At 34.1% G+C, this 17,065-nt stretch overlaps 1 protein-coding gene across 2 annotated transcripts in view; it reads right to left on the minus strand.

The window, feature by feature from the left end:
* LOC140059001 (E3 ubiquitin-protein ligase HUWE1-like) overlaps nucleotides 1-15,341 on the minus strand; it is a 56,362-nt gene extending 41,021 nt beyond the window's left edge. For both annotated transcript variants that reach the window (XM_072104807.1, XM_072104806.1), the window contains exons 1-28: nucleotides 15,297-15,341; nucleotides 14,185-14,255; nucleotides 13,307-13,399; nucleotides 12,758-12,964; nucleotides 12,502-12,575; nucleotides 11,529-11,664; nucleotides 11,064-11,138; nucleotides 10,899-10,946; nucleotides 10,595-10,663; nucleotides 9,568-9,667; nucleotides 9,191-9,291; nucleotides 8,846-8,907; nucleotides 8,601-8,689; nucleotides 7,745-7,825; nucleotides 7,497-7,585; nucleotides 7,118-7,219; nucleotides 6,455-6,689; nucleotides 6,175-6,276; nucleotides 5,937-6,017; nucleotides 5,429-5,535; nucleotides 4,700-4,877; nucleotides 4,178-4,269; nucleotides 3,084-3,292; nucleotides 2,635-2,692; nucleotides 2,032-2,208; nucleotides 1,468-1,716; nucleotides 475-1,130; nucleotides 37-159 (exon numbers count right to left, since the gene is read on the minus strand). In XM_072104807.1, the coding sequence (XP_071960908.1) occupies nucleotides 37-159; nucleotides 475-1,130; nucleotides 1,468-1,716; nucleotides 2,032-2,208; nucleotides 2,635-2,692; nucleotides 3,084-3,292; nucleotides 4,178-4,269; nucleotides 4,700-4,877; nucleotides 5,429-5,535; nucleotides 5,937-6,017; nucleotides 6,175-6,276; nucleotides 6,455-6,689; nucleotides 7,118-7,219; nucleotides 7,497-7,585; nucleotides 7,745-7,825; nucleotides 8,601-8,689; nucleotides 8,846-8,907; nucleotides 9,191-9,291; nucleotides 9,568-9,667; nucleotides 10,595-10,663; nucleotides 10,899-10,946; nucleotides 11,064-11,138; nucleotides 11,529-11,664; nucleotides 12,502-12,575; nucleotides 12,758-12,964; nucleotides 13,307-13,399; nucleotides 14,185-14,235 (3,644 nt within the window). In that variant the 5' untranslated portion in view covers nucleotides 14,236-14,255; nucleotides 15,297-15,341. The remainder of the gene's footprint in view (nucleotides 1-36; nucleotides 160-474; nucleotides 1,131-1,467; nucleotides 1,717-2,031; nucleotides 2,209-2,634; nucleotides 2,693-3,083; nucleotides 3,293-4,177; nucleotides 4,270-4,699; nucleotides 4,878-5,428; nucleotides 5,536-5,936; nucleotides 6,018-6,174; nucleotides 6,277-6,454; nucleotides 6,690-7,117; nucleotides 7,220-7,496; nucleotides 7,586-7,744; nucleotides 7,826-8,600; nucleotides 8,690-8,845; nucleotides 8,908-9,190; nucleotides 9,292-9,567; nucleotides 9,668-10,594; nucleotides 10,664-10,898; nucleotides 10,947-11,063; nucleotides 11,139-11,528; nucleotides 11,665-12,501; nucleotides 12,576-12,757; nucleotides 12,965-13,306; nucleotides 13,400-14,184; nucleotides 14,256-15,296) is intronic.
* Between the last annotated feature and the right edge of the window lie 1,724 nt (nucleotides 15,342-17,065).

A 17,065-nucleotide genomic window follows, 5' to 3' on the forward strand; every position in this document is an offset into this window, starting at 1 on the left:
GGTCTATTCCGGATAATATTTAGGTACAGTACTTACTCAAAGAGAGCGTTTAAGCCTCCGGAGACAATAAATTTTTGCAACATCAAATGATAAGGACACTTCTTATCATCAAACAGCATAGGCGACGTAAAGCCAACAGAGCATATGAAAAATGTTAGTCTGAAATTAAGCAAGATTACAACAATATTAAATATGCAAGTAAATATCATTCAAATGTATATATTTAAATGTGATATTTGTAAGTAGGATCCTGCACTGAGTGTAGCACAATAAAGCCAAATCAGTAGTAAATTCCTACTTGGGTTAATCTAGCATTCTTCCCTTGATGAATAACCAATCAAAATAAGTCATTCATTTACACAGAGAATGCAATTTTAATTAAACAAAATCAGACATAGTTAGGCAAACTTAAGGAGGGTGTCCAATATTGCGAGAATTGACTGTACAACATATATACTGTAGTGCATTTTATACCTGAATTTAGGTATTGGAGAGTAATCCGGTGGTTGCCATGACAATCCGCTTGATAACAACTTAGTCAACGCAGTAGCAGTTGTTCTCGCTGCTTCTGATGGGTCAGCTAAATTGGGCTGCAAATGATGCCCTCTACGTTGTCTCACAGGGGAACCGACGCTTAATTTAACTAAAAGTCCAAAGAGTTCTGCTAAAGCACGGCCTAGCCTAGAGGCTGCCGATAGCAACGGTTTGATCTGCTTCACTTGATGCGTTAATTGTGGACTCATTTTAGATTTTGTTTTCGTCTCGGGCGTGTCACTCCTGCCTTCGTCGACCTCCATTGGCGACATACTTTCTCCGATATCCATCATGGTGCTAGAATTAGTCCTAACAGTCTCCGAATCAGGAGTTTGCACCATTGATTCTCCCTCCTCTTTGTTGTTATCATCTTTTTTATTTTTCAAGGCATCATCTAATATACCATCTTTAGGTAATAATTTATCCATGTCTACTTTGCCAAAGTCACATGTTTCAGGCAAGCTGTTTGGTGTACACAGTCCAAGTAAGATAGTACTCTCCCACACTAGAGAGGAATAAAGCTGACTTAGTCCTTGTAGAACGGTTTGACCTAAATCTGACCCCCAATGGTTCACACACATAGTTCTAACATCGCTCTGAAAAAAAAAAGTGGAGTTAGGTTAGTGATTTAAACACATCAGCACTCTTAACATTTATTAATATTTATAAGATCTAACAACACTACAATCAGTGGCGTAACGGCTATAAGCGCTCACTGGCTAAACACAGGCCCCGGAGCTCTGGGGGCTCCTGAGCAGTGCCCATAAGGAAAACAGGCATTAAAATATGTTGAAAAAAGCTAAAAACGCCAGAGGCCTCAAGCATTGAAGGCCCACTTAGGATTCCTAAACTAGGGGCCTCAGTGTTAAGCCACTGACCACAATACATTATTTTATTAATTATTCAGTTAGCTTGACTTAAGTAGTGACTTACCTGACCAACTTTACAGACATGTACAAACATTGTAATGTACGCATGTGCTGCTCCCATAGCATGTAACAGTGGTGTACGTTGTGCTGACAATATCGCTTCCTCCGTCTTGGGTGCTGCATTAGCAAGCTCTCGTAGTAGAACGGATCCACCGGGAGCTTCTAATGATTTGTGCAGTGGTTCTAGAGATTTTAGCACTTCAGATAGATGCAGAAGACCTTGTTTTAAGACTTGTGGCTCTCTGGCTAGTGTCTGTTGAAAACACAGATTAAATTTGTAAGAGCAACTTTAAAGAAGTTCTCTCACTAAGGTAATACCTGATAGATATATTCAAATGATCAAGATACAAGTGCTTTAAGGATTTCAAATAGATGCAGAAACCTGTGTTTAGTTTCCTAGTTATAAAAAAAAATGATTGAAACCATTTTTAGTTTTAAGCTCTGTCTACACTATCAAACTAGTTTGACAAAAAAAGTTTGATGTGCCTAAATATGGTAGTGATTTGACATCATCATGACATTTTTTTGTCACATCAAGTTTGATAGACGGAGCTTAATAAATACTTACGAGAACAGCTTTGCAGACACCGGCAACAGCTTGGCATGCAGGATTTGAGGGGAATTCAACTGGAAGATTAGGTAGGCTTAAGATACCAGTCAAAGGCACTAATCCCTCCTGACCTATGAACTCTCTACAATGATCATCGGTGGTGTTATTGCTTAGGATGGCTTCTACAAACTTCATCTAGAAAAAGCAGGATATACGAAATATTTAATTTTATTCATTTGTCTCATTTAAGATTTTGTTTGTTATATCTTTATACTGGGTGACCTCTTCAGTCAAAGACTGATCTCCCAGAGGGCCCAGTTGGTGATCAGTGGCTGTGATGTACTAATACACCGGGGTAACCCCCTACTCGTCTCGAAAGATGTACTAGGTTCTTTAAAGTGCACACGAGCAAGTTGTGTACACTGGACCTACGGTTTATAGTCCTTATCCGAGAAGACTCGTTCTACCACCAGAACCATGGAGTGAGTGAGCCTCGAACCCCTGCCGATGTTATGGCTACATGATTACGGTGTGATAAGAAGGATAGTGAATTAATTCGCTTATGGTTATCCTTGGCAATTTGCCAAAATATGTATACAAAAGAAATAAAGTATAACTTACAACATTTAATATATAATCTACAAGAGGCACTGGTTTCTTGACCTCTGGGTCAGTTGACCTATCAAGAAAATACAAATACAATATAAGTCATCATATACGATTCTTTAGCTCCCATTCTATGATATACTCACTGAATCACAATTGCAGAAATAGATAGTAGGAACATCAAAGGGGAAATGATAGGGTGGGAGACAATTGAATGTACTTCAATATGCAAGCCTGTAGTCTTAAGAATAAGGTACAGAAAATCACATACAAAAAAGTTAATGTAGCATTGTTATTCATCCTCATTAGCTGTGAATAGGCAGCTTACAAGGGGAACTACAATGCATATTAGAATAGGGTGCTAACAGAATATAAAATAAGGTAAATCTAGCAAATGTTTCTGTGTTAAACCTTAACATTGCCTGTTTTATTTTGTACTAAATCAGTGATTAGATTCAACTTACTGTTGTTCCTGAATTTCAATTTTTGGAGATGTTGTAGCGGTTGCCGGTGGCATGGTCATGTCCTCTTCATCCTCCTCGTCGTCGCTGGACCCATCGTTATCGCCACTATTACTTTGTATATTCTGATTAATCACCGTCTCCACCTTAGACCCGCTTTGACTGCATTGATACTTGGAGTCTTTGCCCATTACAATGATCTCTTCCAACAGCTGAAACAAGTCAGTCAATATATTATTTACATTTTTGTCCACTATCAAATACTTGTAATAAACCTAACCAGCAAGATGAGTAACCCAACAAGTAATCAAGCAAATTTTAAGCTAAACTTAGCAAAATGGTTCTCACTAGGACGCAACGCAAGGACGTAAGCCACAGTGCAAGCGGATGGACCAATCAAAAGCAATTATTAAAACAGTTCCTTGTGATTGGTCAATTCGCTTACATTAAACATGCTTATTATATTTAAATAATAATTTATAAGAAAACAAACATAGTTGTTTATATATTGTAAATGTAGCTTAGTTCTTGATCACTCAAGCGTATAACAGACGCCAGATGAGGAAAATGTAAGCAGTCAATATGGCATTGGTATTCATCCTCATAAGCAATGGTGTAATCTGCTAACAAGGGGAACTACAATGCATAAAATAAACGCCAGATGAGGAAAATGTAAGCAGCCAATATGGCACTGGTATTCATCCTCATAAGCTAGGCTTGCTAACAAGGGGAACTACAATGCATAAAATAGTAACATTTTTATCAATTATCTAAAAAGTAAGAAATTTGGTGGTGTTGTGATTAAGACAATTTAAAGAGTTACTTAAGACATGTAATAAGTTCAGACCAATAACCTCTTGAAAACATCTTCAGTTACACTTAGACCAAGTGAATGCCACTTAAAGACTTAATATTTATTGACTTAAGGAAAATACCAAGTACTTATATATCTGACATAAGTACGATTGGTGAATATGGCCACTGACTAGTAATACAATTCAAGATTTAAGAAATGTTATTGGTCGACTTTAAAATGGAAATTTGATTTGCTTGGCACAACAAAGAAAAATACATCAAATTGCAAAAGGCAAAGTTACCTTAATGATTGCTTTCATTGCATCTGTCCGCAATGATGGTTGATGTCTCATTAGTTCATCCATAGCATTACCTAATGCTGATGCAGTGTCACCTAAAATAAGTACAAAATAATGATATCATATAAACACAAGCCTACAATATCATTCCTTGATATCCTAATACCTAAACATATCTGTAAAACATGTCCAATAGCTAAAAGCTGTTTTCACTCGCTAGTGGAAATCGAGGAAATATAATTGATTGTATTTCAATATGCAAGCCTGTAGTCTTAAGAATAAGGTACAGTAAATCACATACAAAAAAGTTAATGTAGCATTGTTATTCATCCTCATTAGCTATGAATAGGCAGCTTACAAGGGGAACTGCAATGCTAACAACATACATATATCAACAAAAGATTTGAACACAGTCACAATACTTGAACATGGTCAACTGATCGCAGCCAACTGACTGCAATCAACTGAACGCAGTCAACTGAATGCAGCCTACTGACTGCAGTCAACTGAACCGTTGGCACTTACCTAATGGATCTGAGCTTCTTCTTCTCCTCATTGCAGGTAGGTAGTCTGGAGATAAAAGAACTTGGAAAAGCTTCTCAAATGGTTTGCATTGGACGAATGCAGCCAGGCCTCTGGCGTTTAAGCACAGGGCACTGAAGATGTTGGGTAGTGAGCCTAGAACCTCCTTAGTGGCTGGCACCTATGGGAAATATTACATTAAAAGTTAGCATACAACATATGGTGTAACGCAGAGGCCTTGGTTTAGGAACCCCAAGTGGCCCTCCAACGCTGGAGGCCTTAGGTGTTTTGAGCCTTTTTCAACATATTTTAATTCCTGTTTTTTCTACTGGGCCCTGAGTTTAGCCAGTGAGCGCTCATAGCCGTTACGCCACCGCATACAACATATGCTAGTATACCCAAAATTTATTCATTTATCACATCACCAAATTCATTCTTTTTTAAAAATTCAACAATTCTACTGGTTTTTTTCTTAATTCCCTCTTTCATATAATAACAGGGTATTGAAAATGATATCAGAGAAACATATTACATCCACCAACAGATACATGAACATGTATGTATTTCAATACGAGAGTCTGAAACCTCATTAATAAGGTAGAAAACACCCAAATAGAAACTTTAATGTGGCATTGTTATTCATCCTCATTAGCTGTGAATAGGCAGCTTACAAGGGGAACTGCAATGCAAACAACATATATATTATTACTACAAGGTATTATGTAAACTTACATCTTTTATAAGTAATGCATTCAACATCACATCCGTCAGTCCAGTGTCTTGCAGTGATGACAACAAAGATGGCTCTTGAAATACGTATACAATTACCAGCTCACACGCTGTAAAACAAGTAAAGTACACACATTAAGTCCGAACTAAATCTTAGGTTCTTATGTATTGTATGGATTGTACAGGTGTCACACAATCATGCAAATGATTTGATTGATTCATGGAAATTTAGAAGGCTATGTGCAAGGATCAGTGTTGAGTTAAGGATGAATATGGTAGTAATATGCCCAAGTATAGTACTGATATGACATCATCATGTCCATATATGGACACACTTTTTTTGGTCACATAAAGTTTGATAATGTAGACAGAGCTTTAGGGGATGGGTAAGAAGGACTTGGTCTGAGAACTAGAATATATATTGTAGGCTTTCCTTAGAAATAGGTAATTTAAACAGTACGATGTAACGTTAGCACAGTGGTATAGAATTCTAGAGTAAATCACAACTTACCTAATAAGAACAAAGATGGCCCATAATACTCTGCGTTGCTGATTATGTGTTTGAGTGATGAGGGCAGTGTTCCGTCCATAACTGAAAAGACAAATATGGTAGTAATATACCCAAATACATATATGGACACAGCATTTTTCTGTTACATAAAGTTTATAGTGTACACAGAGCTTCAGACTACAATCAAACTTTTGAGAATAAAATTGATGCAAAAATAAAAATAAAATTGTGTAAATACCATGTCGAATGCTGTCTGAAAATGCTGCATCTGGGATAGCTTTCTTTAGGAAGTTAAGCATTGATTTGAATAGAGCTGCTCTCTGCGCAAAACACTGCAACCCTGTAACAAACAATGCATGTTTTAAAATTCATTTTACTTTTATTTTGGAAACGGACGTCCATAGTAACAAAATCAATTGCATAAATAAGTTTAAATAAATAAAGTTTAATTAAAAAAAAAAATTAGTTCAATTTTAACTCGTTTCAGTTTCAGTGTCTAATTTGTATTAAGTACTTACTTAATTTAGGTTTTGGTTGTTCTTTGCTGGTGCCCGCCTCTTCTCTACTCGTAGACGGCCCCTGGTTTGTTTCCATGGCTTCACTTCCAACTGAACTTGGGCTGGCAACATTAGTCTCCATAGCAACATCTTCTGGTTGGTGGATAGGCGACATAGATCCCTCTCTGGCACGAGACGTTGTGATGGATGGATAAATAATGTGTGGGACATCTTGTTTGCATAATTCCACCTCATGCTACACAGAGTAATGATGTACATAGCATCTCAAATATGTATATATACAGCTCTGTCTACATTATCAAACTTTATGCGACAAAAAATGTGATGTGCCCATATATGGACATGTCATATCACTACCATATTTAAGAATATCACTACCATATTTGGGCACATCACACTTTTTTTTGTCAAACTAGTTTGATAGTGTAGACAAGAGCTTAAAGGTTACCTTAAATCCCTACATATACATAAGGAATATATTAGGGAAATAATAATATAACAATCTTTATCTTTCTTTATTTTTACCATCTGAATCCAATTAAGCAGCATGTGGGCCTATCTATGGAGTGCAATATTGGTTTAAAGATCAATAATGGGAGTATCTTAAAATGATTGCATCATCAGTAGAACTAATAATGTGGTGTTACTGAAATGTAATTATACCTCTAATCTGTTGATGAAACAAGCTAATCCGCCATGTGTTTGAAACGCTGACATGTCAAGGTTTGTAATCAAATCAACAACTCGTACGGCCCTTGTCACAAACTACCAGAAGAAGAAGGTCAAAAGGTTATAAAACTAAATTAAGTACAACAGTAATGTTTAGAATGTTTAATGTTGGTAAATTATTCATCAATATATTCTTGAATCAGAAATTAAAACAAATTTGTAAATCATAATTGCTTGTTTCACAATTCAATATATGTTCTCATCATTGTCAAGAATCATGTTGAAACCTCCTTACGACTCCACCCCTCCTTAACCCTAAACTTACGACTCCATGAGTAATTAAAAACATGTTATTGTGATATATAATATTTACCGTTGTGTGTAATTGTTCATCATGGCCAGACCACCTAATAACCTTGAGCAGAGACTCCATCATTCCACATGACACCAATGCTTCACCCCCTGCAAAAAGACAACATCATCAATATTCACACATTGCATACAGCAACTTAAACATAATGGAATTAACAACTAATTGTTGAAGTTTAATTAAAAAATAATTAAAAAAACTTAAATCCATTATATACAATCATCTTATCAGAAATAAAAGTTGATCAATACCTGTTTCATAGCTTGCTAGGTGATATAAAAATGAAAATAGTGCTGTAGCAAAGGAGTGTGGGAAGGCTACTTCATTTGGACCTGAAACAAACATAAATATATGATTATCGTCGGGTATAATCCCACTTCAGGTATAATCCCACACCTATTCTATGTCTGAATTCACAAACAGGCATATTACAGTTACTTGGTACTTAATGGGTTACCATGGAGAAATTTCTCCATGGGTTACTTAGTACTTGATGGGTTACTTAACAGGTTACTTAGTACTTGATGGGTTACTTAACAGGTTACTTAGTACTTAGTGGGTTACTTAACAGGTTACTTAGTACTTAGTGGGTTACTTAACAAGTTACTTAGTACTTGGCGGGTTACTTAACAGGTTACTTAGTACTTGATGGGTTACTTAACAGATTACTTAGTACTTGATGGGTTACTTAACAGGTTACTTAGTACTTAGTGGGTAACTTAACAAGTTACTTAGTACTTGGCGGGTTACTTAACAGGTTACTTAATACTTGATGGGTTACTTAACAGATTACTTAGTACTTGATGGGTTACTTAACAGGTTACTTAGTACTTGATGGGTTACTTAACAAGTTACTTAGTACTTGGCGGGTTACTTAACAGGTTACTTAGTACTTGATGGGTTACTTAATAGGTTACTTAGTGCTTGATGGGTTACTTAACAGGTTACTTAGTACTTGATGGGTTACTTAACAGGTTACTTAGTACTTGATGGGTTACTTAACAGGTTACTTAGTACTTAGTGGGTTACTTAACAGGTTACTTAGTACTTGATGGGTTACTTAACAGGTTACTTAGTACTTGATGGGTTACTTAACAGGTTACTTACTTGTCATTGCTTGAATACATCTTCTAACAAGAACTGGTAAGAAGCCATGATATGAGGCAGCACCTGTAGCGCTTACGATATTTTGAAGTCTAAAAACATAACATTGTAAGTTTAAACAACATTTGAAAACCATCTTCTATCTTTTCTAGTTACATATAAGATCAAGATAAAATTCAACAAGTTTCTTTGCCGTCAGCTAACAAATATTCATGGATGGGGTTTTGGGGACTTAAGCGACGACTTACTTTGGATTTCTGTCTAGGTGGATGATAGATGTCAGAGTTCTTAAGGCAGCTGCATTGATTTCCTGTAGAAAATGAGCGTAAATAAGATATTGGTACATTTCAATGTTTAGATATTGCAAATGTATACTCACAAGAATGATACTGTTGGTATAAAGTTTGCGATACACCACATCTGTTAGTTCTGAAAAGAACTGTCGAGGTACTCAATGTTTCGATCAATATACTTTGATTGTCCTCAGGAGTGAAAATGAGAATATAAGATGCCCTGCATTGTCACTCCTGAGGACGTCAGGAAGCTCAACAGTTCATTGATTTTGCCATGAAAGCTTTCAAACAAATACTTACCACAAGGTTGGTATCATCTAACTGTAACACATCTACTAACTCTTCTATGAAGCCAACGTACAGTAAAGAACTTGACGAATCTGGTATTGCACTGGTATACACTAATGAAAAAAAAAAAAAATTCGTCAAATATTTCAAATATCTCATAAAGCTCTGTTTTCACTATCAAGATTTATAAGACAATGTGATGTGCCCATATATGGACATGATAATATCATATCACTACAATATTTGGGCACATCACACTTTTTTTTTCAAACTAGTTTGATAGTGCAGACAGAGCTTAATGATACAATTAAATTACATTTGTTATTAGTATTATCAATAGTTGTATTCTAAATATGGAATAGATGTACCAAATAAGCAGAATGACTTACCTAATATAGAAAGGGCCTGTAGCCTAGCTTGTACGCAAAGAAGTCGTTTTTCATAGTCAGAGAATGCATTACCTAACCTGACATGTGTGAACAGCAACATCTAGATAAAACAAAATAGAAATGTTAAATAAATATTCTTTCATCAATATATCAACTTAAATAATTTGTTATCTTGACTAAAGCTTTGTCTACACTATCAAACTGACAAAAAAGTGTGATGTGCCTAAATATGGTAGTGATATACCCAAATATGGTAGTGATATGACCATACCCATACCCATATACGGGCACATCACATTTTTTTGTCACATAAAGTTTGATAGTTTAGACAGATTTTAAGTATTCATATTCATTGAGTTAGTGCAGAATCTACTGGTTATATTGGTGACAGAATAACTAAGTAATGAGTAAGGTAACTAAGTAATGAGTAAGGTAACTAAGTAAAAACGAAGTAATGAGTAAGGTAACTAAGTAATGAGTAAGGTAACTAAGTAATGAGTAAGGTAACTAAGTAAAAACGAAGTAATGAGTAAGGTAACTAAGTAATGAGTAAGGTAACTAAGTAAAAACGAAGTAATGAGTAAGGTAACTAAGTAATAACTAAGTAATGAGTAAGGTAACTAAGTAATGAGTAAGGTAACTAAGTAAAAACGAAGTAATGAGTAAGGTAACTAAGTAATAACTAAGTAATGAGTAAGGTAACTAAGTAAAAACGAAGTAATGAGTAAGGTAACTAAGTAATGAGTAAGGTAACTAAGTAATGAGTAAGGTAACTAAGTAAAAACGAAGTAATAAGTAAGGTAACTAAGTAATGAGTAAGGTAACTAAGTAATGAGTAAGGTAACTAAGTAAAAACGAAGTAATAAGTAAGGTAACTAAGTAATGAGTAAGGTAACTAAGTAAAAACGAAGTAATAAGTAAGGTAACTAAGTAATGAGTAAGGTAACTAAGTAATGAGTAAGGTAACTAAGTAATAACTAAGTAATGAGTAAGGTAACTAATTATGTAATAGAAATCCACAACTCACCTGTTTGTCTTTGGGAACAGTGTATTTTGTACAAAGTTCTTCCATAATAAGAGACGGACTTTTGGGATGCTGAAAATCAAATAATTAAGTAAGTCTTAATAAATGGTAGCTGCAATATTTGTTACTGTAGTTTTTTTTTTAAATTGAATTCAGATATTTAGCACAAGTGATATTTGAACAGTGTCTGTAAGAGCTAACTGTATACAGTCAATAGCCACCATACAGTATGTACCATATCTAGTATCACGGTTACAGGGACCAGTACCAGTACACCTGCATTAAGTGAGAGACTTAGTATTCTTACCTTGTCTATGTTTTCTAGATGAATAACATTCACAGCATGGGAAGCACTCTAAAAGAATTGAAAAAAAAACATAGTAAAGTAAACACACAAGTTTATATTAAGAATGAATTATGATCATGCAGATAAGAACAGATTATTTATTCATAGAATAATGAATTTATTTACCGTTTTCCCCGACTTGCTTTCTGGCTGACTTGAATAGAATTCAAAGTGCAATGTGGTAGCAGTTTCTGGGCATTTCTAAATAAATTATAAAAAAAATTAATAACAATTAAAATGAATTGCTATTAAAAAAACACAAGTGACTTTGCAACAAGAAAGTATTGAAAAAAAATTTTATATCATTGATGAAAAGACAATACCAAGATTGATAACAATGCTAGCCAGCAGATTCTTGTAGGGTATCATAATGTTAAACATCCTGCAGTGTAACTGTGTTGTCTGCAGACGACAACATGTCCATACCATCTAACTCTTAAATATTAACTTAACCTAACCCTCTAAATAATCTCTCAATATACTACAGTATCCTATAGGATGAAGGTTGCTGTCAGAAGACATGATACCGCGGAGTGTTTCTTGTCACTAGACATGTAACACTAATGTATTGAGTTAACGAGCGATACTTACAGCGCCACGTTGACAGCATTCTGCAAGGCCAAATCCATTCTCTTTGCCACCCCAGCTATCAGCTAAATATGTAAGCCTCTTCAGTAACTCTTGTCTCTTATCTCCCGACAACTTCACAATGAAATTGGATCGTTTACTGCAAAACAATTATATAAGATTATTTATTTTGATTTTAATTTTTAAATACTTGAAACTATTATTTATCTTATTCACGACATCACCTTAAAGATGTATTGTCCCTTGAAACACAAAAAAATGAAGGTCAAAATATTCTAAATTTAAAGTGGCCATATCAATGTAATATTAAAGTTATTCACTTTAAGTCGAAAATTTGAGCCAAAAACAACAAATTTACGTAATTAACAGGTAAATTAGTTTGATTACATTTCATCTGGAAAATCGTCATGAGCGAAAGTAAACAAAGATTTCAAACCATGAGTACGCATTATGTATATGCTAAATTAGGATTGTTTACAACTCGTCACGGTTAAGAGGGTATTTTCACACAGATCATGAGGAAGTTTTATTATTATGCATACAGAGTAGCCAAACAAGCGCGTTTCATTATGGGATATGTTTTGATTGAAAACTTTGACTGGAAGTCAAAGTTATTTTTTAAACAAAAAAACGTCTGTATTTCAGTTAATTTTTTTTTTTCCCGAAAAATTTTTGGTGATAGTTAATAACTATTATGATACTTCAAAATGACCCACCTTTTTTCGAAATCTATTATTTTTTATTTTTTTGGAATTAGTCAAAGGGACAATACATCTTTAACACTTTGGTGTTAATCAAGGACTTACAAAAGTTAGAAAAGCTTTCAAAAAATCCGTAAAAACAGGAGCTGATACAAACTACTACTACTACTACTACACATGACGTTTTTTTTTATTTGAGGATGTATATCCGTAAAAGTAGCGATAGAGGGAGACTCTGCAATTTATAAAGTGTGAAGTAAATAAAAACAACAAACCTGAAGACATAGATGAGGTTTAGGACCACTAGAACAGTTGTCAGATCTGATGAAGCTAACAATGTTGTTAGATGCTAAAACACATTTAAAAAACATGTTATTTTTATTTATTTTTTTTATATTTTTGGTAGTCATTAATTTGACAATATGAGGGAAAAGAACAAACTTCACATGATGTTAAGAAAAATGGACTTACCTCAATGGAGTTATAAAGAAAAGGACTTACCTCAATGGAGTTATAAAGAAAAGGACTTACCTCAATGGAGTTATAAAGATGTCGTGAAAAACTATGTTCTATAAGTAGCGATGTAAAATAAAGAATGTTGTGAATTAGTTCCTTGGTGGCGCTGTTCTGAGGCCGATCGCAAAATAACTGCCACGATTGCAGCGTTTCTGTACAACATCCCTCTTCAAGTATGGCATCGAACCGGTCAAGCACATCAATCCAGTGGTAAAGTTCACACTGAAAGACATGAAATCTATTTTAAGCCGCACTCGACCATTACATGTGTAAAAAATTATACAGTGTGAACAGGATCATAAACAATTTTTTTAATGGGTTTTTCCCACTTTTATTTCCTTAAAATAGCTCAATGAATAAATATACAATGAATGCACAGTATTTAGTGTACGGAACATCAATAATTTCTTTTTTCCCCCCTAAAAAGGGTAATATATAAAAACTAAAGTTTATCATAAAAACATCACAATAAAATGAACAATTTTAGTATGAACAGGCCATAAAGAAATCCTTATTTTTAATATAGATTGTAGGCTAACTAGCATCAGTCAACATGATGCTTACCTTTCCATAATTCCAGGACTTGATTTGTTTCAGTTCTTGCAGCAGGTTGTCACATGATTTCAGCTTGTCAATCAAATACTTACAATCTGCAGGCTGTAATTAATTAGGTTAGAAGGGAGCATGTCAACATTATTTTACTGCAGTAACAAATTAGTTTGTTTCAATGTAGAAGTTTATGAGGGAGGGAGGCAGTTAGTGCAGTAAACAGAGTGTATGATTACAATAGAGTGAACAAAGTTACTGCAGCATATAATAACCCAGGCCAGCATGGGCACATTACTGACAATTGAAAACAATCAAGACAGTTATATTATAGTTTAATTTATAAATTATTTAGATTTTTTTGTATATTATGTTTAATATGTATTTTTCTATGTACAGAAATGTTATACTCTTAGTAGCCCTAAAGCTTTGTCTACACTATCAAACTTTATGTGACAAAAAAAATGTGATGTGATCATATATGGACATGATGATGTCATATCACTAACATATTTGAGCATATCACTACAATATTTAGGCAATACACACTTTTTTTGCCAACTAGTTTGATAGTGTAGACAGAGCTTAAGAAATATTATAAGTTAAATATATTTCATTCATGCAATTTTAATATTTTAAAAATATTTGACATATTTAATTATTTGTATTCATTTCCTTGTAGAGAGCCTCATGGCTATTATTTTTGTTATAACATTTAGGTAATCCTGCCTCAATTATTTACATTTTTGTTTTCAATATGGCAAAATAAATGACAAATATATTTTTTATATAGTTTATCTTACAAATTGTAGTTATTGTTATTGTTTATAAAGGAAATAAATATTATTTTTAATTGAATGAATTCATACAATATGACCCTGAGGAGCAATACATACCACATCAGATAATGTCTTCTTAATTTTACTTTTGTCAATCTTCATTTTCATTACCTAAATATTATCATCATCTGTAAGGTAAACAATAAGGTGCTTGAATTACAACCAGATCTGCTCCTCTCATTATGATTATGTCCCAAACCTATATTACATTTAATAGTGGTGCCACTATGGACATGGACCCTCTAGCTTGCCAGTTGTTTTGTTCTTTTTGACTGTGCAGTGCTGTTACAACTTGACATTATGCTTTTTTGGTAGATTTTAATTTTTTTTAAATATTTTAAATCTAAAATATAGTGTGTTGTAAGCGAATTGCAGTAGGGTATATTTGGGCAATTTATCACAATTATTATTGTTTTCATTAGTCATATTAGAGTGGATATTCAAACATGTGTACAAATAACTAACCTAACAGTAATCATTTTTCATTTTTGCTGGCTTTTGGCTGACATGCTTTATTCCATGTGTGAATTATTTATTTTATTTATTTAGCATGGATATTAAAAAGGATATTTTCACCTAATTTGACCCATAATTAATACAGAAGGCTAGTAGTCTACCTTAACTTTAAAATAACGCTCTCAGTCTACCATAAAGTAAGTAACTTTAAAGATTTATTACAATCAACATCAACAGAAAACTGTTTTTGTGACAAAATACAATCAATATCAATAGCCTTAGACTAGCCTTTTTTAATGCTTTGCAACTAACAAATTTAAATCAGGGATTGAGAGTATTTAGGTCGATTTGGTCTGTACACAACAAGACGAATTCTCCAAAATGTCTATGAAGGGGCCAAGGGACAAATAATTTAAAGCTCCTAGGCCTAGCTAGCTAGGATCAAGGCAAATAAGGTAAATCAAGTGCCAGTGCATCGTCATCCATAATAAGCAAAAATACAAACGACGTCCACTTTTCTCGTACCTTCTCGAACACGCAGTTTCCAAATTTATATGGTTAAGTACGATTTAAATGCATAACCAACACCTTTTTGCACACAAATATTTCATATTATAATTCATTTGTTATACCATATGTCATTCGAGCTGACTTTTGTCAGTTTAACCACATAAAACTTCAATAAATCGAACTACTAACAGATTCATACTCACATGTAGCAGACCGCCATTTTGAAAAGATTCAACAACAAAACCCGGATGTTGTTAAGAACTTTTATATTCGAATGTTTAGTTATTAATAACTAAATAAAATTGTATTTTTAAACACTGGCTGAAATAAATTTCTAAGATATATATTTTTTTGGATTCTATTTAGTTTCAAATATATTATTTAAATTGTGATAAAATAAATAAATCTTGGCCTACATATCCAAAAGAAGTTTTTTTTAATAGAGGGCGCGGACTATCCTCGAATAGGAATTCTTGTCACGTGATATTTTAATCAATAGTGATAGAGGGGGTAGTTGCTTTTTTGCTATCATCATAATTATTTTTAGTCGCGTGGAAGCGACTCTATGACTCTATAGTTCACTATGTCGGTCGGTCGGTCTGTCTGTCGGTCTGTCTGTCTGTCGGTCCGGTATCACTATGCGTTTTATCGCTTTATGACCTTATCTTGATATCAGTTTAATCTAGCTAAGTCAATTTTTCACAGAATATTCCTTATGGCCAGGAATCGATGTGGTTATGTTTTCACGATGCGCAATAAAAAATTACGCGGTCTACGCACGATTTAACGAAATCACGTTTGTAATCATATCTTCACAACCATGAATCACAATTAAATAAAATTTGGTACTCATAAATTTCAGGGCATAAATCATCATATGGCAATACAATTACGTGCGTAGCGCATGTAACGCATGCGTACGCGCGCTTAACATTTTCAAAATTTATTTTCGATGAAATAAGAGTACGTTTCAGGCAATTTTAAGCGTTTACAAAATTGCCATGAGTGCGCAGATTTTTGCGCACGCACTGCGCGTTAAATGTTATTGCGCACTCTCTTTGCCCGATTTCTGTTTTCTTGACTTACTTTTCAACTCGAAATTACGTTATACGAGCACGTCAAAAGGGACAGGCTACGCACGTGTAAATTAAAAAAATATAAATGTTTTTAAACATTTCAACATTTTTAAACATGTTCAGTAATTTCGGTCAGTATAGTTCACTATGTCGGTCGGTCCGTCTGTCTGTCGGTCTGTCTGTCTGTCGGTCTGTTTGTCTGTCGGTCCGGTATCACTATGCATTGTAGCACGCGACTTAATGGCTGTTGGCCTTGTTTGTTATATATTGACTTATACCGTCCTAAATTAATAAGTTTACAAGCAATTAAAATATTGTCTACCCATGAGTCTACTTTTCCATGAATAATAAAGATGTATATGATTGGAAAATAGTATACAAATAATGAATGTTTATGAGTGCAATGGTACAAATAATGGCACGAGGTGAATGATGAAAGGTTATATCAACGAGGCAAAGCCGAGTTGATATAACCTTTCATCATTCACCAAGTGCCATTATTTGTACCATTACACGAATACAAAACATTCATTATTTGTTTTATATAACATCTAGACGTTTTTTTTTTCGTACACAAAAATGTTTCAAAAAGTACTATTTAACGATCGTTGAATAGTGCGTACTATTGCACGCCATGTGATGACCCACATTCGTCCAATCAAATGACAGGAATTTATATAGGTGTTATATAAATTTAGTTATGCTATCGGTCAGTACGGGAACCAGTGAACTATTATATCACTGGGATTACCAATAGAGGGGGTAGTTGCATTTTTTGATTATATCATAATAAATTGTTAAACATTATTTTTAACTTATAATAATAGTATACAGTACTAAATTAATTTGTTTAAAAGCAAAGAGTGGTCTACCCATTTTGAGGTGCTGGATACTAC

Source organism: Antedon mediterranea, chromosome 9, assembly GCF_964355755.1.
Source record: "Antedon mediterranea chromosome 9, ecAntMedi1.1, whole genome shotgun sequence".
Lineage (NCBI taxonomy): Eukaryota > Metazoa > Echinodermata > Crinoidea > Comatulida > Antedonidae > Antedon > Antedon mediterranea.